This window comes from Mus caroli, chromosome 10, assembly GCF_900094665.2.
Source record: "Mus caroli chromosome 10, CAROLI_EIJ_v1.1, whole genome shotgun sequence".
Classification (NCBI taxonomy): domain Eukaryota; kingdom Metazoa; phylum Chordata; class Mammalia; order Rodentia; family Muridae; genus Mus; species Mus caroli.
In genome coordinates this window covers 57,144,662-57,162,436 of record NC_034579.1, presented here as the reverse complement: position 1 = coordinate 57,162,436, position 17,775 = coordinate 57,144,662, and the positions used below count along the sequence as shown (strand labels likewise).

The 17,775-nt window shown below is 40.5% G+C and overlaps 1 protein-coding gene across 5 annotated transcripts in view; it reads left to right on the top strand.

Annotated features, from left to right (window-relative positions):
• Positions 1-6,092: 6,092 nt before the first annotated feature.
• Ddx50 (DExD-box helicase 50) overlaps positions 6,093-17,775 on the top strand; it is a 31,786-nt gene continuing 20,103 nt past the window's right edge. Inside the window, exons 1-8 of one of the 5 annotated variants that reach the window (XM_021174808.2) lie at positions 6,093-6,300; positions 9,658-9,767; positions 10,102-10,389; positions 13,975-14,050; positions 14,387-14,565; positions 16,439-16,556; positions 16,671-16,856; positions 17,305-17,450. In XM_021174808.2, coding sequence (XP_021030467.1) covers positions 10,210-10,389; positions 13,975-14,050; positions 14,387-14,565; positions 16,439-16,556; positions 16,671-16,856; positions 17,305-17,450 — 885 coding nt within the window. In that variant the 5' untranslated portion in view covers positions 6,093-6,300; positions 9,658-9,767; positions 10,102-10,209. Of the gene's footprint in view, positions 6,301-6,362; positions 6,765-8,804; positions 9,318-9,657; positions 9,768-10,101; positions 10,390-13,974; positions 14,051-14,386; positions 14,566-16,438; positions 16,557-16,670; positions 16,857-17,304; positions 17,451-17,775 lie in introns of those variants that run through there. The other 4 variants (XM_029482644.1, XM_029482643.1, XM_021174807.2 and 1 more) reach the window with 4 other exon arrangements.

Sequence of the window (17,775 nt, the reverse complement as noted above, 5' to 3'; positions counted from 1 at the left end):
GCAAGTGAAAAGTTGGCAGATGTCTACTGTTTTTTTTTTTCTCTTCTGTCTGTAGTAGTAAGGCATTCTGTTTAATTTGTAGAGAACTTGTTACATTTTCAAAGATTCTAGTTTATAAAGACATTTTATATATGACGTATGAGTATATATATATACACACACATATATATATATATCACAAATGTGCTGCCAAATTGGGTGTGTGTCAGAGATTATGCTGAAGGGAAAACACAGTACAAATGAATTTTTTTTAAAAAAATTACTATTTCCTCAGAAAACATTTTTTAAAAGTCAAATCCTGATTCTGTTGTGAAAGGTATAGTAATGTATTTAATAGCAACAAGACCCTTTACTAATGGGGAGTTTGTTGAACCATGATAGAGGATGTAGCAGATATAATATTCCCAGAGGGGGTGCAGGGGAGGGAACAGGATATTTTAAAAATCAGTTTTTCTTGCCGAACTACAGTGAATTGAAGAAACTGAGAAATGGAAAGAAATCTGGGGGAGGTAAAGGTGTCGCTCAAAAGGATGAGGGCTTGCCTGGCGTATGTTGAGGACCTGGGTTCAGTTCTAGGCACTGGATGAAATGAGTGTGGAGCACAGGCCTTGTGGTCTTACCCCTTGGGAGGTGGAGACAGGAAGCCTAGAAGTTCAAGGTCATCCTTGGCTGTGCCAAGTTTGAGGCTGACTTGGGTTACATGAGGTTCTGTCTCAACAGGGAGGAAGGAGGGGACTTTTATCAAAGTGTCCAGGGTTCCTTTAAGCTTTGGCTGTGGGCTTTGGCCCTGGTGCTGCAATTATCTCTCGACTCTCCATTTTTCTTGGTGTCGATGACAAATGTCTCTCTGTAAAAAGAAATGGCATCTTTAATGCCATTGAGACACACTAAATAGATCTGTAGCAAGTAATACATGTGTTAAAACAATTTCCTTTTCCCATTGCCAATTTATCTGTGATGGTAGGTGAGAGAAACTTGAAAAATATCATGTGATTACCACTCAAACTCACACCTACTGAGCTATCATCGCATATCACATCAAGAAAATTCATTTTGAAAAATTCTTAAATGCATCAGGTCTGTCGCCAAGACTGAATTTCCAAAGTCCAAATGGAGTCACCCCCGATTTTTTTTTTAAGTGTTGATGTTGGCTTCATTGACATCATTTGCTTTTGGGAGGTAAGATGGCTAATTTGAGGCCAGATGTGGAAAGGGTTTCATGATTTTTTTGACATTAAGTGGTTTTTGTAGTATCAAAAATAAGGAGCCAGTGAAATGACTCAGTGGCTAAAGGCACTTGCTGACAAGCCTGGCGGACCTGTGTTCGATCCCTGGGATCTACACAGGAAAGAACCAACTCCCTAATACTGACCACACAAACAGCACTAAACACAGTGTCAAATGCCTCATTTGTTTCTGACTGTCTTTTTATTTTTATAGTAACAGATCTTTTATAATAATCAGTGGGTTAAGTAAGGCCTCTCTAAGCCTGATGACTTGAGTTCAATCCCCAGGACTCATGGTAGACTAAGGAAAGAATTTATGAGTATTGTCCTCTGATCTCTACACATAATGCTAACCGCAATAAAGATAATTTTTTAAAGAAAAATCAGTTTTATTTTCCTTATGTATTTATTAGTGTTTTTGTTATTTATTATCTTTATTGGTGATTGTATTCAGACCCGTTGGATGTTTTTAAGACTCTGAATGGGTCACTGGGTTCTCTATCGAGTTGGCCTTTCTTCATTTACACACTATGGCAGGTGCACAGAGATTTTCAGCACACATACGCATTTGTAAAAAAAAATTTTGTAGATTTGAAATGTCAGTGTTTTGCCACACATGGCCACACTTAATTGTGTGCCATGTGCCTGCCTGGCATCCTCAGAGGTCAGGAGAGGCCATCAGATCTGGGACTGGATGGCGCTAAAGATCATTGTGAGTTCACATTCGAGTGCTGGGAATTGAACTGTGATCCTCCTGGAGAACAGGTACCCTTAACAGCCAAGCCATCTCTCCAGCACAATCAAGTTTATTGATAATAATTGACATCACACCAGCTCGGTAATAAGAGTCCTATGTAGGTGTGCTGTTAAACTACATATGTTCTTAGACCACGAACCTATTGCTGCATATACTTTAGGCAAACGTGATATTGAAAATGTCAGCTCTGGTTTGGAAAACAATGGGAAGAGCCTGTTGCTGTGTTTTTGAGAACTCGTCTGAAGCTACAGGAAACAGGAGAGTGTTGCCTTCCCGGGTTGAGGAAGGTATAAAGTAAGAATGGGGGCACCAGGGACAGACTCCAGCCTGTCCTGTGGCCTCTCTTGAAGCCTTACCATCTTAGCTGTTTTCCCTGCATAGTACTGGGTGATGGTGCCCCCTTCTGGGGTAGCTCATGTTGACCCTCATTTCCACATCCCAATTCAAAACACAAGCAAAAAGCAGCGCTGGGGAAAAAAACCTCAATGATTAAAAACTTTTACTGCACTTGCTGAGGACCACAGTGTGATTTCCCTGGGAGGAGGGGGGCGTGGAGGGGGAGATCTGATGGCCTCTTCTTGCTGCCACAGTGCCCCCACCCACACACGTATACACATGATTAAAAACATTTCATTTTTAAAAACACACAACTATTTACTGAGACATGGTGGAGCCAGGCATGGTGGCACACAGATTTAATTCCAACAGAGAAGGCAGAGGCAGGCAGGTGGGGTTTTTAACGCAAGTGTCAGCTACATAGTGGCCAGCCATGTCTGGAAAAGCCAAGAACCCCAGCAGCACTCCAGATCTTGAGATCAGTGTGAGTGCCACTGGACCTCACTGCTCTAGTGATGTATTCGCTAATCCAGTTTCCTGCTTATTGCTCCTGCTTGGCTAACAACAGTTCTGAAAAGTAAAGTGGCTATGGTCACATGGTCTCTTGTTCTGTTTGCCTCGGCACCCTCCAACCCACAATCTCTGCCCGCCCCCGTCTCCATCAATTTATAACTGCCTCTATTTTTCCTATATTATCTGAAATCCTTCGTGTTCTTTTGTCATAAAAGTTTCACATTTGCCTTTCAAAGTGCTAGATGCATCTTGACGGCTCTTTGCCTTCTACTTTCTAATTACGGGCTGTGAAAATGAAAAATGAACGATTTTGGATTTTTGTTTTGTTTTGTTTTTGTTTTTCAAGACAGGGTTTCTCTGTGTAGCCCTAGCTGTCCTGGAATAAACTTTGTAGACCACTTTGTGGCCTCGAACTCAGAAATCTGCCTGCCTCTGCCTCCCAAGTGCTGGGATTAAAGGCAAGCGCCACCACTGCCCGGCTGGCAAGGGGGATTTTTAACATAGAACCTTTGATAAGAGAATATCAGGAAAAAGAATACAACACCTAACTTTTCAGGGTATTATCAGGAACTCGTTTAAGATATTTGGAAAATAGGATCAGTAAGATAGCTACACTGGTAAAGGCTTCTACCACTGAGCCTAAAAATGACTTTGATCCCCAGGAAACACATTGTGGGAAGAGAACTTCTACTAACAAAATAATGTAAAACAAACATAAAACTAGATGTTGTGGCACTTCCCTTACTTCTATCCTAGCACCAGGGTGGCAGACACACAGCTCTGTAAGTTGGAAGCCAGTTTGCTTCTACATAGCAAGTTTCAGGTCAGCTAGGGCTAAGATGGTAAAACTCTAACTAAACTAAGTAAATATTTGGGAAAGAAAGATGTTCTGATTGTTGTATTTGAAATTAGGCACCATGGTCTGTGCCTGTAGTTACAGGTACTAGGGAGAGGCTAGAGCAGGGTGATCACTTGATCCCATGAATTGGTGATTAGATTTTGAATCAATGTCCGTGATGATGGCCAACTGGACATGATCTAGAATCATCTGAGAGGAAAACCTCTGGATCTGGTTAATTCAAGTGGGAAGACCAACCCCAACTGCCAGACTAAATAAGAGAGGGTAGGTGAGCACCATTGTTCATTTATCTTTTTCTAGCAGATGAAATATGGCCAACTGCCTTATACACCTATTGCCATGTCTAGCCTACCCCGATGGACTCTAGCCTCCAGCTATGAGCCAAAATGACCCAAAATAAAACGCTTAAGTCTCTTCTCAGGTATTTTGTCCCAGCGATGAGAAAAATAAACGATATGTTGTTTTAATTCCCCTTGGTTCCAAATCTCACGATCAGACATAAATCTTTTGAGTTTTATATTAAAATTATAATTCCTGTTCCCATGTTTCCTAATCAATTAAGCTAATATCGACCAAGTCCTTCACTCTTGGGCAAGTTACTCATGTGTAGGTCTCCAATCTCCTTCTCCACCTGATAAGAGAATTAGTTCAGGCCATTGGGACTTAGAAAGGCCACATTTGTTGACACCGAAGGTCATTTGGGAAGCAGTCACTTGAATGACTAATAAGAGTCTAGTCCTTTTCAGGTTTGCTGTGAGGTTTGGTATGAGAAAAAAAAAAAAAAAAAAAGGATCCTAAGAAGGTAAAAGTGGACTTCATTTGAGTGACTTTCAGGCACAAGACAGCATCTGTTCCCTTTATACCCATGTGTGTGGCATTCTTCACCTTATCAACTGTTTCTATGCATAGCATATTCCGTTGTAGGGGCATAGTGTATCGCTGCAGAACTGGGTGTAGCTAAGAGGAAACAGAATTTAGAAAAGCTCTTGAGATTTAGATTTGTAAAGATTGAGATGGAGAGACCCATAACTATTCCTCCAACCTGTGGGAAAAGCCTTTTTCACCATCATTCCTTGAACACACCTGGTGTTATAAAACTGAATCCATAAAACCACATTCAGACAAAGTCATTGATGTTAAGCCAGTCCTTATTTTCATAGAATTCCGGAAGCTATCGCAAATTTAAAATATCATGATTCCGGTTATTTAAGTCTAATCATAGAACTCAGGACGTGTAGCCTAATTTTTTTAAGGCCTGTGTTTTGAGGCTCAGATTACAAGGCTGCTACACTAGACATTATGTAGGTTGCAAGAATGCCCTGTACCTACATCTAGGTTTGGTGTCATCTTCCCTCAGGAATGAAATAGCTGATTGACTGAATAAAGAGAACATGATAAACAAGGTTTGAGGACTGGGATTGTTGTTCAATTGGTAGTAGGCTTGCCTGGTCTGTGAGGTACAGGGGATCGAACCCAGTCTTTGTGAATATACATAAAGACCAAGAAGTCAATTCGCTGACACTGATATCTTTCGTATAAATCTGTAGCTCAGAGGCAGTTAATCCTGAACCTTAAGATTAAATGTACTTATTACAAGCAGGTCATCTGTCAGACACATTGGACTTGCTTTTCTTATCCTTTAGATTTTTCCCTATTCTGTTTCATAGGAGCGAGCATTCGCCTTGCAACTCTGGGAAATTACAGCTGTGAGAGTGCTGTGCCCATCGCGGATTCCGATCACTTTTCAAGTCTTGCAAGTGCTACTGAGTTTGGACAAATAAATTCCCTTCTCGGATGGGTTTGGTTTCTTCTGGCATACGGGAGAACTAAAAATGCAGCCATAACTTAACGCCTGCTTAAGGAGCTAACATCCCTGAGGCGGACCCTCGGCTTCAGACCCCTGCAGACTCTGCTGACCCCGGGAAGCCTCGACGTCAGTGCCGGGGCACCGTTAAAGGCTAACGCTCCACCCACTGCGGGGGGCGGGGCGGAGGGCGGGGGCGGGGCGGGGGGCTGCAGTTTCCGGCGGCGAATGGCTGGACGGCGCGTGGCGCTCCCGCCGGCCTCAGCTCGTGCTTGCCCACGAGCCGCTGCGTCGCGCGTCAGCCCCTCGCTCCCCGCCGCCTGCGAGGGGGCTGCGCGAGCGCTGCAGGGCATGCTGGGAAGGGAGGCGTTCCGAGCGGGGGGAGGGGAACACTTGGAATTCTGCGTGCCGCGCCGGGGGAGGTGAGCGTCCTTCCTGGAGATTGGCCCGTGCTCTGGAGAAGCCTGCCACTTCAGAGCGTGGGCGGGCCCATCGGGGCCACTCAGGTTTTCATTGGCCGAGGGAGGCTGCGATTCTCTAGGAGAGTTTCCTCCGGGAGAGTTCCGGCTTGCTTTGCTCTCGCCGCGAGGTGCGTGGCCCGGAAGTGACGCACGGTCCTGGCCGGCTGGGCTGCCCAGCCCCCGCTTCCTTTCACGCTCTCGGTGGCCGTAGGTGGTCGCGGCCACCGCAGCCGGGCGGGAGGTGGCGACGGCCAGTGATGCCCGGGAAACTCCTCTGGGGAGACATCATGGAGCTCGAGGCACCCTTGGAAGAGTCCGAGAGCCAGAGGAAGGAGCGGCAAAAGGTGTGCTGCGGCTGGGCCGCGCCTCCCTCGGGCTGCGCTGGCCTGGGCGGGGAGGGGAGCTGTCTAGGAAGGGGGACGACCTGTCAGGATCAGGGGCAAGCTTCCGAGGGACAGCTTCTCCTCGCCGTGCTCGGCCCTCCGAGGTCCCAGGGATCATTCCCCATCGCCGCACTCCGGGACCTGGAGAAGAACAGCCCGGCTTCCGTGGCACTTCAGCCCCACGTCGGCCTCTGCGCCCGGATCTCTCCCGAGAGATGGGCAGACTTGAACTCCCATCGCAGTGGAATCTGCTCGTGTTCCCTTTCTTAGGCGGCGAGTCCCTTCATTTGGTTTTCCGGGGCCTTCGAAGAGTTGAGACAGAGATGATGATGGCTTTGCCTATGTGTTGCCTCCCCGTCGCGGTGTCGTGTCTGCAGCAGTCTCGGGAAAGGCTATCCTAGGGGGTTACAATCCTCCATGATTGGGTAATAGAGGCTTAAGAAATAGTGTCAAAGCCAGGCTTGCCAGGGGTTGGCTGTGATGGAGTTCGTGGGGGTTGTATTACGAATAGCCCTTACTGTCAGTATTTTCAATCCACTGGTTTTTATTGAGGCTAATCGTGCCAGACTCTTAGCTGAGGACCGAGGAGGTAAACTAATTAAGTATGCAAAATAGTCCCTGCCCACCAGGAGCCTGTAGAGGTTCTATCCCCACCTCCGTCCAAGACATACATACATATATACATACATAAATGAAGAAAGGAAGAAAAAAAACCCAAAATAGATGATCTTAAGGTGTTAAGAAAAAATGCAGAGGTAAAATTTTTACTGGAGACATTTGACCTGGAGAAAGAAAGCTGAATGAGGATGAAAATGACTGTGGGAAAGATGACACTTGATAAAATATTTACTCTGTAGAGTGCTAGAGATGAGGAAACACCCCCTAGGACCTACCACCAAGGTAAATTTTAAATTCTAGCCACCCTTTTATGCCACCTTCCCATTGGGCATTGAAGTGAGGCCACCACTATGCCCGACAAATGCCCAGCGTTGAGCTCTATTCCCAACTCTCGTTTTTCTGTTTTTGTAGAACGTACTAAATTTGGAGTTTACATTTTGAGAGTTCTATTTTTCAGTGCTGGGGTTTAAATTCGACCATGGCTCAAGGTTTATTTTTTTTATACCATTTTAAGTGTGTAACTTGATGTCATTATAATAGAATTGTGCTGTCATGACCACCGTGATCTCTAGAACCTTTTCATCTTCTCAAGCCAAAGCTCTTTGCCCCCTTGAATTTTACTACTGTAGGCTTCTAGGGTAGATTATAAATGTAATCTCAAGTCGTTATTTTAGTTTTATATTTAATTTAGTTTGTCTTGAATAACCTTTCATACCTAAATCCTGCTTCTGACAAAGTCTGGGTAATGTTTTTTTCTAACCATACTTGTACAGTATGAGGTAAAAACATTACCTCATTTGCCTTCAAAGGCTTGTTCTACTGTTATCATGTGATTGGCATTTTTATGTGCTCCTTGTAAAGTTAGCTTATTTATATATCTTGAAATAGTTTCCAAAGATTCTTGAGGAAAGTGATCATATCTTTGTGCATCCTTACATTTCACTATGTTCTTATATATTGGTAGCTTTCATATTGTAAATTCTCCAGAAATAATATACTTGTTGATTGCCCTTCATGAAAAAGAAGTAGACATTTGGAAATGGAATGGAATACCAAATAGCAGAAATAGAATATTAGGCTAAGTCTGGCATTCAATGAAAATAATTCTAGTTTGGATATATTGAGATAGGGCATTTGTGTTCTTACAAAAGGAATAAAAGTAGCCAAGAGAGTCTGGAAGTGTGTGTTGACACAGACTTGAGCTTCCACAGAAGGGTAAGGAGAAGGAAACACTAAAGAAGGTTGAGAGCTAAGAGAGAAGGAGATGAACAGAGCTCAGGAAACAGGAGGCTGTTGGGCTTGAGCTCCAGAAGGGAGTGATGTTAGTACTTAGCACTCTAGGATGCTACAGGGTTTGGACATAGACGTGTTACATTGACATGCTTGCTCTATCTTCTCCCTAAAGTGCAGGGCCCTGAAGCAATCCAAACTGCATGCCTGACTGTGAGCTTGTTTTTCTATAGGACTTACTACTTTAGAGAGCTGTGGGCTGGTGCAGTTAAGATCAAATGATGTAGAACATTTTAAAAGGCATTTTTACATATTACTCAGCTTTTTCAACTATTTATGAATGAAAATTTATGCTAAAGCACTTCAAAAATTATATTAGCATTGAAAGTTTGGTGCTTAGCAATATGCATGTGAGAAATAAAAAAAAAGTTTGGTGCTTGTAGTTTTTAGTGAAATGAAGTACTGCTATACAATTTACTAGATTCCACTGAGACAAATGACTTATTTATTTCACCAAGTAATTCTAAAGGACCAAGTTTTCAAATCATTTCTTGTGGTCAATAAATAAATAAAAAAAAGAACTTGCCTTCAGTTTGGTATTTTAAAAACTAAAAAAAAATTTTTTTTTGGTGTGTATGGGTTTTATGCCTGTGTGTATGTCTGTGTACTATGTGTAGACCTGTCCTGAGGCCACAGAAAGCTGTCATATCCCCTGGAGCTACTATGTGGGTGCTGGATTTGAACCTGAGTATTTTGGAAGAGGAACCAGTGCTCTTAACCACTGGGCCATCTTTACAGTCTTAGTTTTGCATTTTAAAATTGAAGTTACAGAAGAGTGCCTTGGTGTTTGACTTTTTATTGTTCTGTTAAACACAGTCTTAGTTTTCAGTGTTATAGTCCTTCATGGAAGTGTAACAGTTGGTTTATATAAATGACATTTGATTTTCTTTATCATTTGTTCTCAAGGAGAGTTACATCTACTAACTAGTACATGCCTGTAATCCATGCACTTGGAGGTGGAGGCAGGCAGGTCAGGTGTTCCAGGCCACTCTGTGCTACACGAGCCCATCTCGAAACAGAACAAATAATTGAAGGAGGACATGTGCTGTGAGAAGAACATAGACTTTGAGGTCAGACAGGGCTGCATTCCATCCCTTCCACTTCCACCTGCAGAATAGCCTTCAGGACCAGTTCTCTTTCTGCATCTTAGAGTGGCAAAGATTACAGGTTCACCATCCCTTATCCAAAATCATTGGAGCTAGATGGTTTTAAAATTCTCATAAGCTGGAAATCGTTAGAAGGGTTGGGGACCTGCAGCTTTATTGTTAAATATGGATGGTAATACTAAATGGGATAAATACAGACAGTAAGTTGCTTCACATTCGTTGTAGTTAAATTTTGCCATCAAGTGAATTCAGATCAGATAAGTTCTGTCTCCATATAAGTTACAAAAACACTTTCGGTTTTCAGAGCTTTATGGATTTCGGAATTTCGGATAAGGGATTATGGACCTGTACTTCCCTGATAGGGTTGTTATGAAGATTAAAACAAGATAAGACGAAAACATTACACAATAATGGGTAGGTACTCAATACATTTTTTTTCCCTTTTGGAGATGTTAGAAGTTTTTATTTGTATTTTAATTTATAATTTCGAGGCTTTGTTCTTTTCCTGAGGAGGAACTATTTAACTGTCCTAAAAATCTCAGGATGGGATTAGAGATGTTTTAGAGACTGAATCTTGAAACATAGAAGCAGGTAAGATGCAAACTTCATCATTACTAACCAGCCTGGATTTCTTGCAGGTAGAGTGTTGAGTATAATTGTAGGTTGAGCTTAGCTGGTTGGGGAGTCATATTTGAGCTTCTTTGGGATCTTAGAAGGAGAGCTTGTCACTGTTTCTTTTTGTCTACAGAGTGATAGAAGGAAGTCAAGGCACCATTCTGAATCAGAGGAGAGAACAGAAACAAGAGAAAATGGTGTTACAGATGACCTGGATGCTCCCAAGCCCAAAAAAGCTAAAATGAGAGAAAAGCTAAATGGAGACTCCAAAGAAGGACTTAGATTTTCAGATGAATTCTCCCCATCTCATAAGTCAAGAAGGAAAGACCTGCCAAACGGAGATGTGGATGAGTATGAGAAAAGGTCAAAGCACGTGTCATCCTCAGAAAGCTCTCACAAGTCAAGTGATAAAGCAGAGGAGGTACACAGCAGACTGTTGCATGTGTTCTCTTTGAAGTGTAGGCCCGCTTGACCTGTGGGGTTCATTAGGATTGATTCTGTGCTGATCTCTGCTTCGTGGCTAGTGTTGCTATTTGAACCATAGAACCAGTATGGCTGAAACCCCAGCCTTTGGCTCTTGTTTCTCTCATTGTGCTGTCCTTAAAGTAAACATTTATTTTGTGTAGAGGTCAGAATATAGCTTGCGGGAGTCATTTTTCCTTCTGCTGTGTAGGTCCCAGGAATCAAACTCATGTTAAGTTTGGCAGCAGCTATCTTTCACTGAACCAACTTGCTGCTACCCCACCTCTTTATCTTTCTTGGGATAGAATTTCTCTGGATATTAAATTTTGGGAAGTATAGTAGACTCTACTTCAAGACCTACTTTAGTTGTGATTATTCATTTGTTTGAGATGGGGGTCTCATAGTAGCCCAGACTAGTCTCAGACTTCCCAGGTAGCTGAGGGTCTTTACCCTCTTAACGCTGCCTTCCAAGTGCTGAGATTACAGGTTTCTATCACCATGGTGAGTTTTTATTTTTTATTTTTGTTTTATTTCTGGAGATAGTGCCACCATGCCCAGTTGTGCTGGGTTTATATCTGCTGTATCTTTTAGAATAGTTACTTTCTTAAGTATATGAGTGTTTTGTTTGCATGCATTGTGTGCATTTTTGATGTCTATTGAGGCCAAATGAGGGTGTAAGAACTCCTGGAACTGGAGTTACAGATGGTTCTTAAATGCTCAAAGAAAGGATTCACCTGCCTCTGCCTCCTGGTGCCACACCTGGCTAGCTCCTTATTTGTTTTATTCTTTTTTGATTTTATTTATTTATTTTTTATATGCTGGGAACTCAACTTACGCTTCTTGAGAGCTAGTATTAAAAACATGTACTATTGTTATTGTGCCTGGTTTCTTTCCTTGATAAAAACATATAATCTTCAAATCTGATAATAGCTAGTAATTTAAGCCCTCATTAGGGATCAGACCTGGGATAGTCAGTGAGATCCGTGGATGATTGTAGGCAGAGACTCTATGTATTGATACTTGTAAATTTATTTGCCAAGATGCACAAATGTTAGTTGAGTTTAGTAAGGGCCTACAAATAAGTTTGCTAGTAGAATGTATACGTTTCTTGAAATTTGCCTAAGGTGGTGTATTATTATTGTGAGAGAGAGAGAGAGAGAGAGAGAGACAGAGAGAGACACAGAGAGAGAGACAGAGAGAGAGACAGAGAGAAAGAAAGAAAGAAAGAAAGAAAGAAAACAAACTTGAGCGTGAGAGCATGCCACATGGGTGTGGGTGTCCAGGGAAGCCAGAAGAGGGTCTTGGATCCTTCGGAGCAATACCTGTAGTTACAGGTATTGGTGAGCACCTAACATGGGAATTTCAAATTAAACTCAGGTCCTCTGCCAGAGCAGAATTTGTTCTTAAACGCTGAGCTGTATTTCAAGCCTTGGTTATTTCGTTCTGATATATTAGATTTCAGGAATTTTGCTTTTAGTAATTTATGCTAAGGCTATGATTATACTGTATACAAAGCTATATAAATTAAGTATAATATTGATCATTGCAAAAAGTCTAAATAGCCTGTCTAATAATGAGAAGTTAGATAAATATGCTGTCTATGCAGTAGAACACAGCTATTCTGAGAGTGTATAAGAATGTTAGAAAGTGTATTTCACTAAGTGAAATTATTAAACAATTTATGTAATATTTTTCCAATTTTTAAAAAGACCTTTTTAAAAATTTTTAAATTTTAATTTTTAGGGACAGGGTTTCTCAGTGGCACAGTCCTGGCACTCATTTTGCAGACTGGATTAGCCTCAAACTCACAGAGATCCACCTGCCTCTGCCTCCCAAGTGCTGAGATTAAAGGTGTGTGCCACTATGGTTGTCAGAAGACTTACTTTTAAAGATTTTCATGTGTGTGCCTTGCCTACCTGTATGTATATATGTATGTATGTATACTGTATGTATGTATGTATGTATGTATGCATGCCTTGTGCCTGAGGAGTCCAGAAGAGGGTCTTGGTTTTATTACTTAGAGCATACTTTATTAGTTTCTATTGTCACAATCATGTAGATGGTATTTTTTTTTGTTGTTGTGGTTATTTTCAGAATGAAACTTGAGGACAATTTTATTTTAGGAGCTTATGTATTTAATTTAGCTTAGTCCATTACCCCTGTACAAATGGAGAACAGCTAAAGATTCCAAAAATTCACATTATAGCCAGATGTGGCAACATATGCCTTGAATCTCAGCACTAGAGAGGCAGAGGCAGATGGATCTCTGAGTTTGAAGCCAACTTGGCCCTCTAGTGAGTTCCACACCAGCCAGGGCTATGTAGAGAAATCCTATCTCAAAGAACAAAAACAAGACAGAATTAAAATTATACAGGGGCTGGTGAGATGGCTCAGTGGGTAAGAGCACCCGACTGCTCCTCTAAAGGTCCAGAGTTCAAATCCCAGCAACCACATAGTGGCTCACAACCATCCGCAATGAGACCTGGCGCCCTCTTCTGGAGTGTCTGAAGACAGCTACAGTGTACTTACATATAATAAATAAATCTTTAAAAAAAATAAAATAAAATAAAATTATACATACCATGTGTCTATGTATGTATATGTGTATATATGCGTGTGTGTGTGTGTGTATATATATATATATATATATATATATATATATATATATATATATGTATGTATATATATATATGCCAGTAATAGTATGTTACACATCAATGTAGAAATAGCTTTTCCTTGTTCTGCAAAATCATCTGAATAAGATTGTAGAGACATCTAGCATATTCTGTCAAAAAATCAAAAAAGAAAAAAAAAAAAAGCTAGCCAGTAGTGGTGATGTAATCCCAGCACCTAGGAGGCAGAAGCAGGTGAATCCTCAGTTTGAGGTCTGCCTGGTGTATAGAGTGAGTTCCAGGACAGCCAAGACTACACAGGGAAATCTTGTGGGGTTTGGATGAGTTTGGGAGAGTAGAAAAATGGCTTTGTAGTTAAGAGTACATGCTGCTCCTAGAGGACCCAGGTTCAGTTTTCAGCACCCACACTGATGAGCTCACAACTGCCTAGTACTCAAATTCTGTAAGTCTAGGGGACCTGATGCTCTTTCTGGCCACAAAGACACTAAAGGATGAATTTCTATTTTGAAGATATTTTATGGGACTGGGCATGGTAGTGTATGTCTTTAATTTTAACACTTGGAAGGCAGAGACAAGTGATCTCTAGAGTTTGAGGCCACCCTGGCAAATTCCAGAACAGCTAGGGCTACGTAGCGATTTTGTGTGTGTGTGTGTGTGTGTGTGTACATGAAAAAAATAAGTAAGTTTGCTACTTATATTTGCTACTACTATATTTAGTCATGTACAGATGTGATCACAGTACTCCAGAGGTGGAGGCAATCAGAATTAAGGACCATCCTTTGCTGCATAGCATATTTGAGAGTAGCCCAGGCTATGTGAGACACTATCTGAGAAGCCTCCTCTTTGCCCCTCAAAATGATTAAAAGGTAATGTAAACTCTATTATTTAGAATTTTGGTTTCATTTTGACAGACTCTAACACGTGAACAAAAGGAAGGAGCCTTCTCTAATTTCTCCATTTCTGAGGAGACCATAAAGCTTCTGAAAGGTACTGAGTTTCCTGTCTTGAAAATCTGCTGCTGACTTTATACAACTTTGGTGCCTTTTCTGACAAAAAGACTATAAGGATAAACATGACCCTCTTTTTAATTGCAGTTATTTCTACATCATCCTTTTCTTTATTCTGACTTGTTTCACTAAGAGTTACATGTGTTTATCAAATTAGACAGTTTCACTCTGATTCCTGCCTGGGGTAGGAATAACTGTAAATGGTACCAAGTAGTATGGCCATAGGCAGTCATGGAGGAATAAGGATTGTCATTTTCAAATGAATTTTTTTTTTCCTAATGCTAGTCACAAATTTTAATGAAATCTCATTTTACAGGTCGAGGGGTAACATATCTCTTTCCTATTCAAGTTAAAACCTTTGGTCCTGTATATGAAGGAAAAGATTTAATTGCTCAAGCCCGGACAGGAACAGGAAAGACATTCTCTTTTGCCATACCCTTGATTGAAAGGCTCCAAAGAAATCAAGAAACAATTAAAAAAAGCCGCTCACCAAAGGTAACGGTTATTAAGGGAGTAAAAGCTCTTAATATTAATGAAAAGGGATAGGAACGATAGTAGTCTTTGGGTTTGGTTTTTTTGTTTTTGTTTTTTGTTGTTTTTTTTTTTTCCTTGGTGCTGGGATCAAACCCAGGGCCTTGTGCATGCTAAGCTCATGCTCTCCCACTGAGCTGGACCCTGGACCCTGAAAGAATAACACTAGACTCAAAGTCAGGTATATCCCGCCCCTTATGGAGTCAGTGCCCCTTTTTCATAAAGTTAAATTTTGATTCCTAAAGTAAGAGATTGTTTTTCAGGCAGGGAAATTTTAATCAAAGTCAAAGATTAGTTAATGAGCACAAATTTAATATCTCTGGATGTTTAGATGTCTTCCAAAACTTTGTATTATAAAGTCAGTTTACTTTATAGGTATATTTAGTATACTTAGTGACTTTTCTCTTCATCCTTGACCTTTCCTTTTAAATAATGAATTTTCTAATAAGGTATTCCCCTTGCAATTCAGTAAATATTTAGTATTATTTCACAGGTTGACTTTTTATGAAGATTATTATATCAGTGATATGCTATTATTGGATACTAGAAATATGTCTTAACTTACAAATAGTAAAAATCAACAGAGGGAATTAGTAAAATTCTAGTCTAAAATTTGACATTTTTAGAACCTGTGTGCACTTTTAAGGTTTGTAACAGTGAAGAAGAAAAGTCATCATATTGATTTGAACAGGTATGTTTGTGCTTTTAAATATTCCTAATGTTACACTATAAAAGCAGATTCACATGTATATGAGTAGAATGACGACATAATGACTTAGGATCAACTATCTCTTATGTTGGTTGTATTGGTTTACAGGATAAATCATTTTTCTTCGTTGAAATTTCCAGGTAATGCAGTAGTAATCTTTACACAGTTGCAAGTAATGCAGATAGGAAAGAGTTGCCCCTGCCTTAGTCTGTCGGAAGCTGCTTCTGAGATAATGGCCATTGATCAGTTCCAGCTATTGGTTCTTGGGCAAGGCTTACAACCTCACTGTGACTCAAGTTCCATGTCTGTGATGACATTGCGATACTAATGCAACCTCATCACTAATTCACTGATCAAATGACTACTTCATACAGAGCAAAAGCACTCAGTGCGTGAGCCATCTGTACCTTAACAAATATGTTTTCAGTATTTGTTCTGTACCAGCTACTTCTTAAAGTCCAAAGAATACAGTGACTCGCCTCTCAGAAACTTAGGTATTCATTGACTCTACATTTGGGTAGAGGAGCTAGACAACAGATAATGTACCTTGTTTGTCTTTCTGTCTGTAGATACATAACTATTTTAGGGGAGTAATATAAATATGAACGGGAGGAATAGAGAGAGAGGCTTGGGGACCTCATTAACTGCTCTTTTATTTATTTTTCGTTTGTTTGTTTCTTGAGATAGGGTCTCATGTAGCCCAGGCAGGCCTTGAGGTTACTATATAATTGAAGACAATCCTTTTACCTCCACCTCCCAAATGCTAAAAATGTAAGGGTACATTACCATGCATGCTAAGCAAACACTTTGCCAACTGAACTATCCCCAACCCAGGAAAGTGACTTTTGAAGTCTGATAAAATACGTAAATCTAATAAAATATAAGCCGTTCTTATTTATATTTGTTTTCTCTGCCCCCACTCCCTAGGGCTAGGGATGAAACCCAGTTTATGCATGCTAGGTGAATGTTTTGTCATTAACAGTACACCCCGCTGTGTCGTTAAGTGCTTATGAAATTAATGTTGAGATTCTTACTCTTAATGCATCTTTACAGAAATGTCCTTTCGGGGGAGTTTATATCAGTCTTTAGAAAAGGTGTATTTTTTTCTTTTTTAAACTTCTTGCTCAGGTACTCGTTTTGGCTCCAACAAGGGAATTGGCAAATCAAGTAGCCAAAGATTTCAAAGATATAACTAGAAAACTCAGTGTGGCGTGTTTTTATGGTGGAACATCATATCAAAGCCAGAGTGAGTAAATACAGACAATAGTCCAAAGTTGGATTGACTAATCTTAAATCTAAAGAAATAGTATAAAGGCATACATTTGTTTTTAACATATTTCTGGTGTTTCTTTCCTTGCAGTTAATCAAATTCGGAATGGTATTGACATCCTTGTTGGGACCCCAGGGCGTATCAAAGACCATCTGCAAAGTGGCCGTTTGGATCTTTCAAAGCTACGCCATGTTGTGCTTGATGAAGTAGATCAAATGTTAGATTTAGGTTTTGCTGAACAAGTCGAAGATATTATTCATGAATCCTACAAAACTGGTACGTCCTAGTTGAAAGGAATATATAGCAAAAAAAATAGTTTGTTTGTTTTTTTTAATAAAAGCTTGAGAATTCATTTCATAATTTTTATTGCTTTGTCTCCTGGTATTCTAACACAATTAAAGTTATTTGGTCTCCTTTAAAAGAGAAAGGACAAAGCAGACTGTGCGTCTTCTTCTGATTATCCTGTAATCTTCCATGTAGGTTTACTAACTCACTTTATCCATTTCTTGGGTTACTGTTCTTTCTTAAGTTCTTACTTTTCTTCCTAGTTCAGTTTTATTTTGTTTCATTTGAAAGTTTAATAGTTGCATTGATGTTTGTATGTTAAAAATTTGCCCCAAGTTTATAATTTTTCTTTTTGTTTTGAACCTTGGGGTGATTTTTAAAAGCTGGCCTACATCGTGGGACATTAAGAAAACATTTTAATTCTTTTTGTTTGTTTAAGATTCAGAAGACAATCCTCAGACCTTACTTTTTTCTGCAACTTGCCCACAGTGGGTATACAAAGTTGCAAAAAAATACATGAAATCCAGATATGAACAGGTTGACCTTGTTGGAAAAATGACTCAAAAAGCTGCAACCACTGTGGAAGTAAGTAGCTTTGTCAGCATGTAGATTTTAGCTTTTTAGTTGGTGTTTACTTTTGATGAAGCTAAATTCAAGTTTAAGGTGCCTCTGCCAGCCTTACCTCTTTTCCTGCCCTTAGAAAGATACATATGGAGTGCTGCGGACCATACCTTAATGTTAGAGCACTTGGTTAGCATTTATGAGGCCATAAGTTAAATTCCCAACTCTCAAAGGGGAAAAAAAAAGGTTTTTGAGCCGGGCGTGGTGGCGCATGCCTTTAATCCCAGCACTCGGGAGGCAGAGGCAGGCGGATTTCTGAGTTCGAGGCCAGCCTGGTCTACAAAGTGAG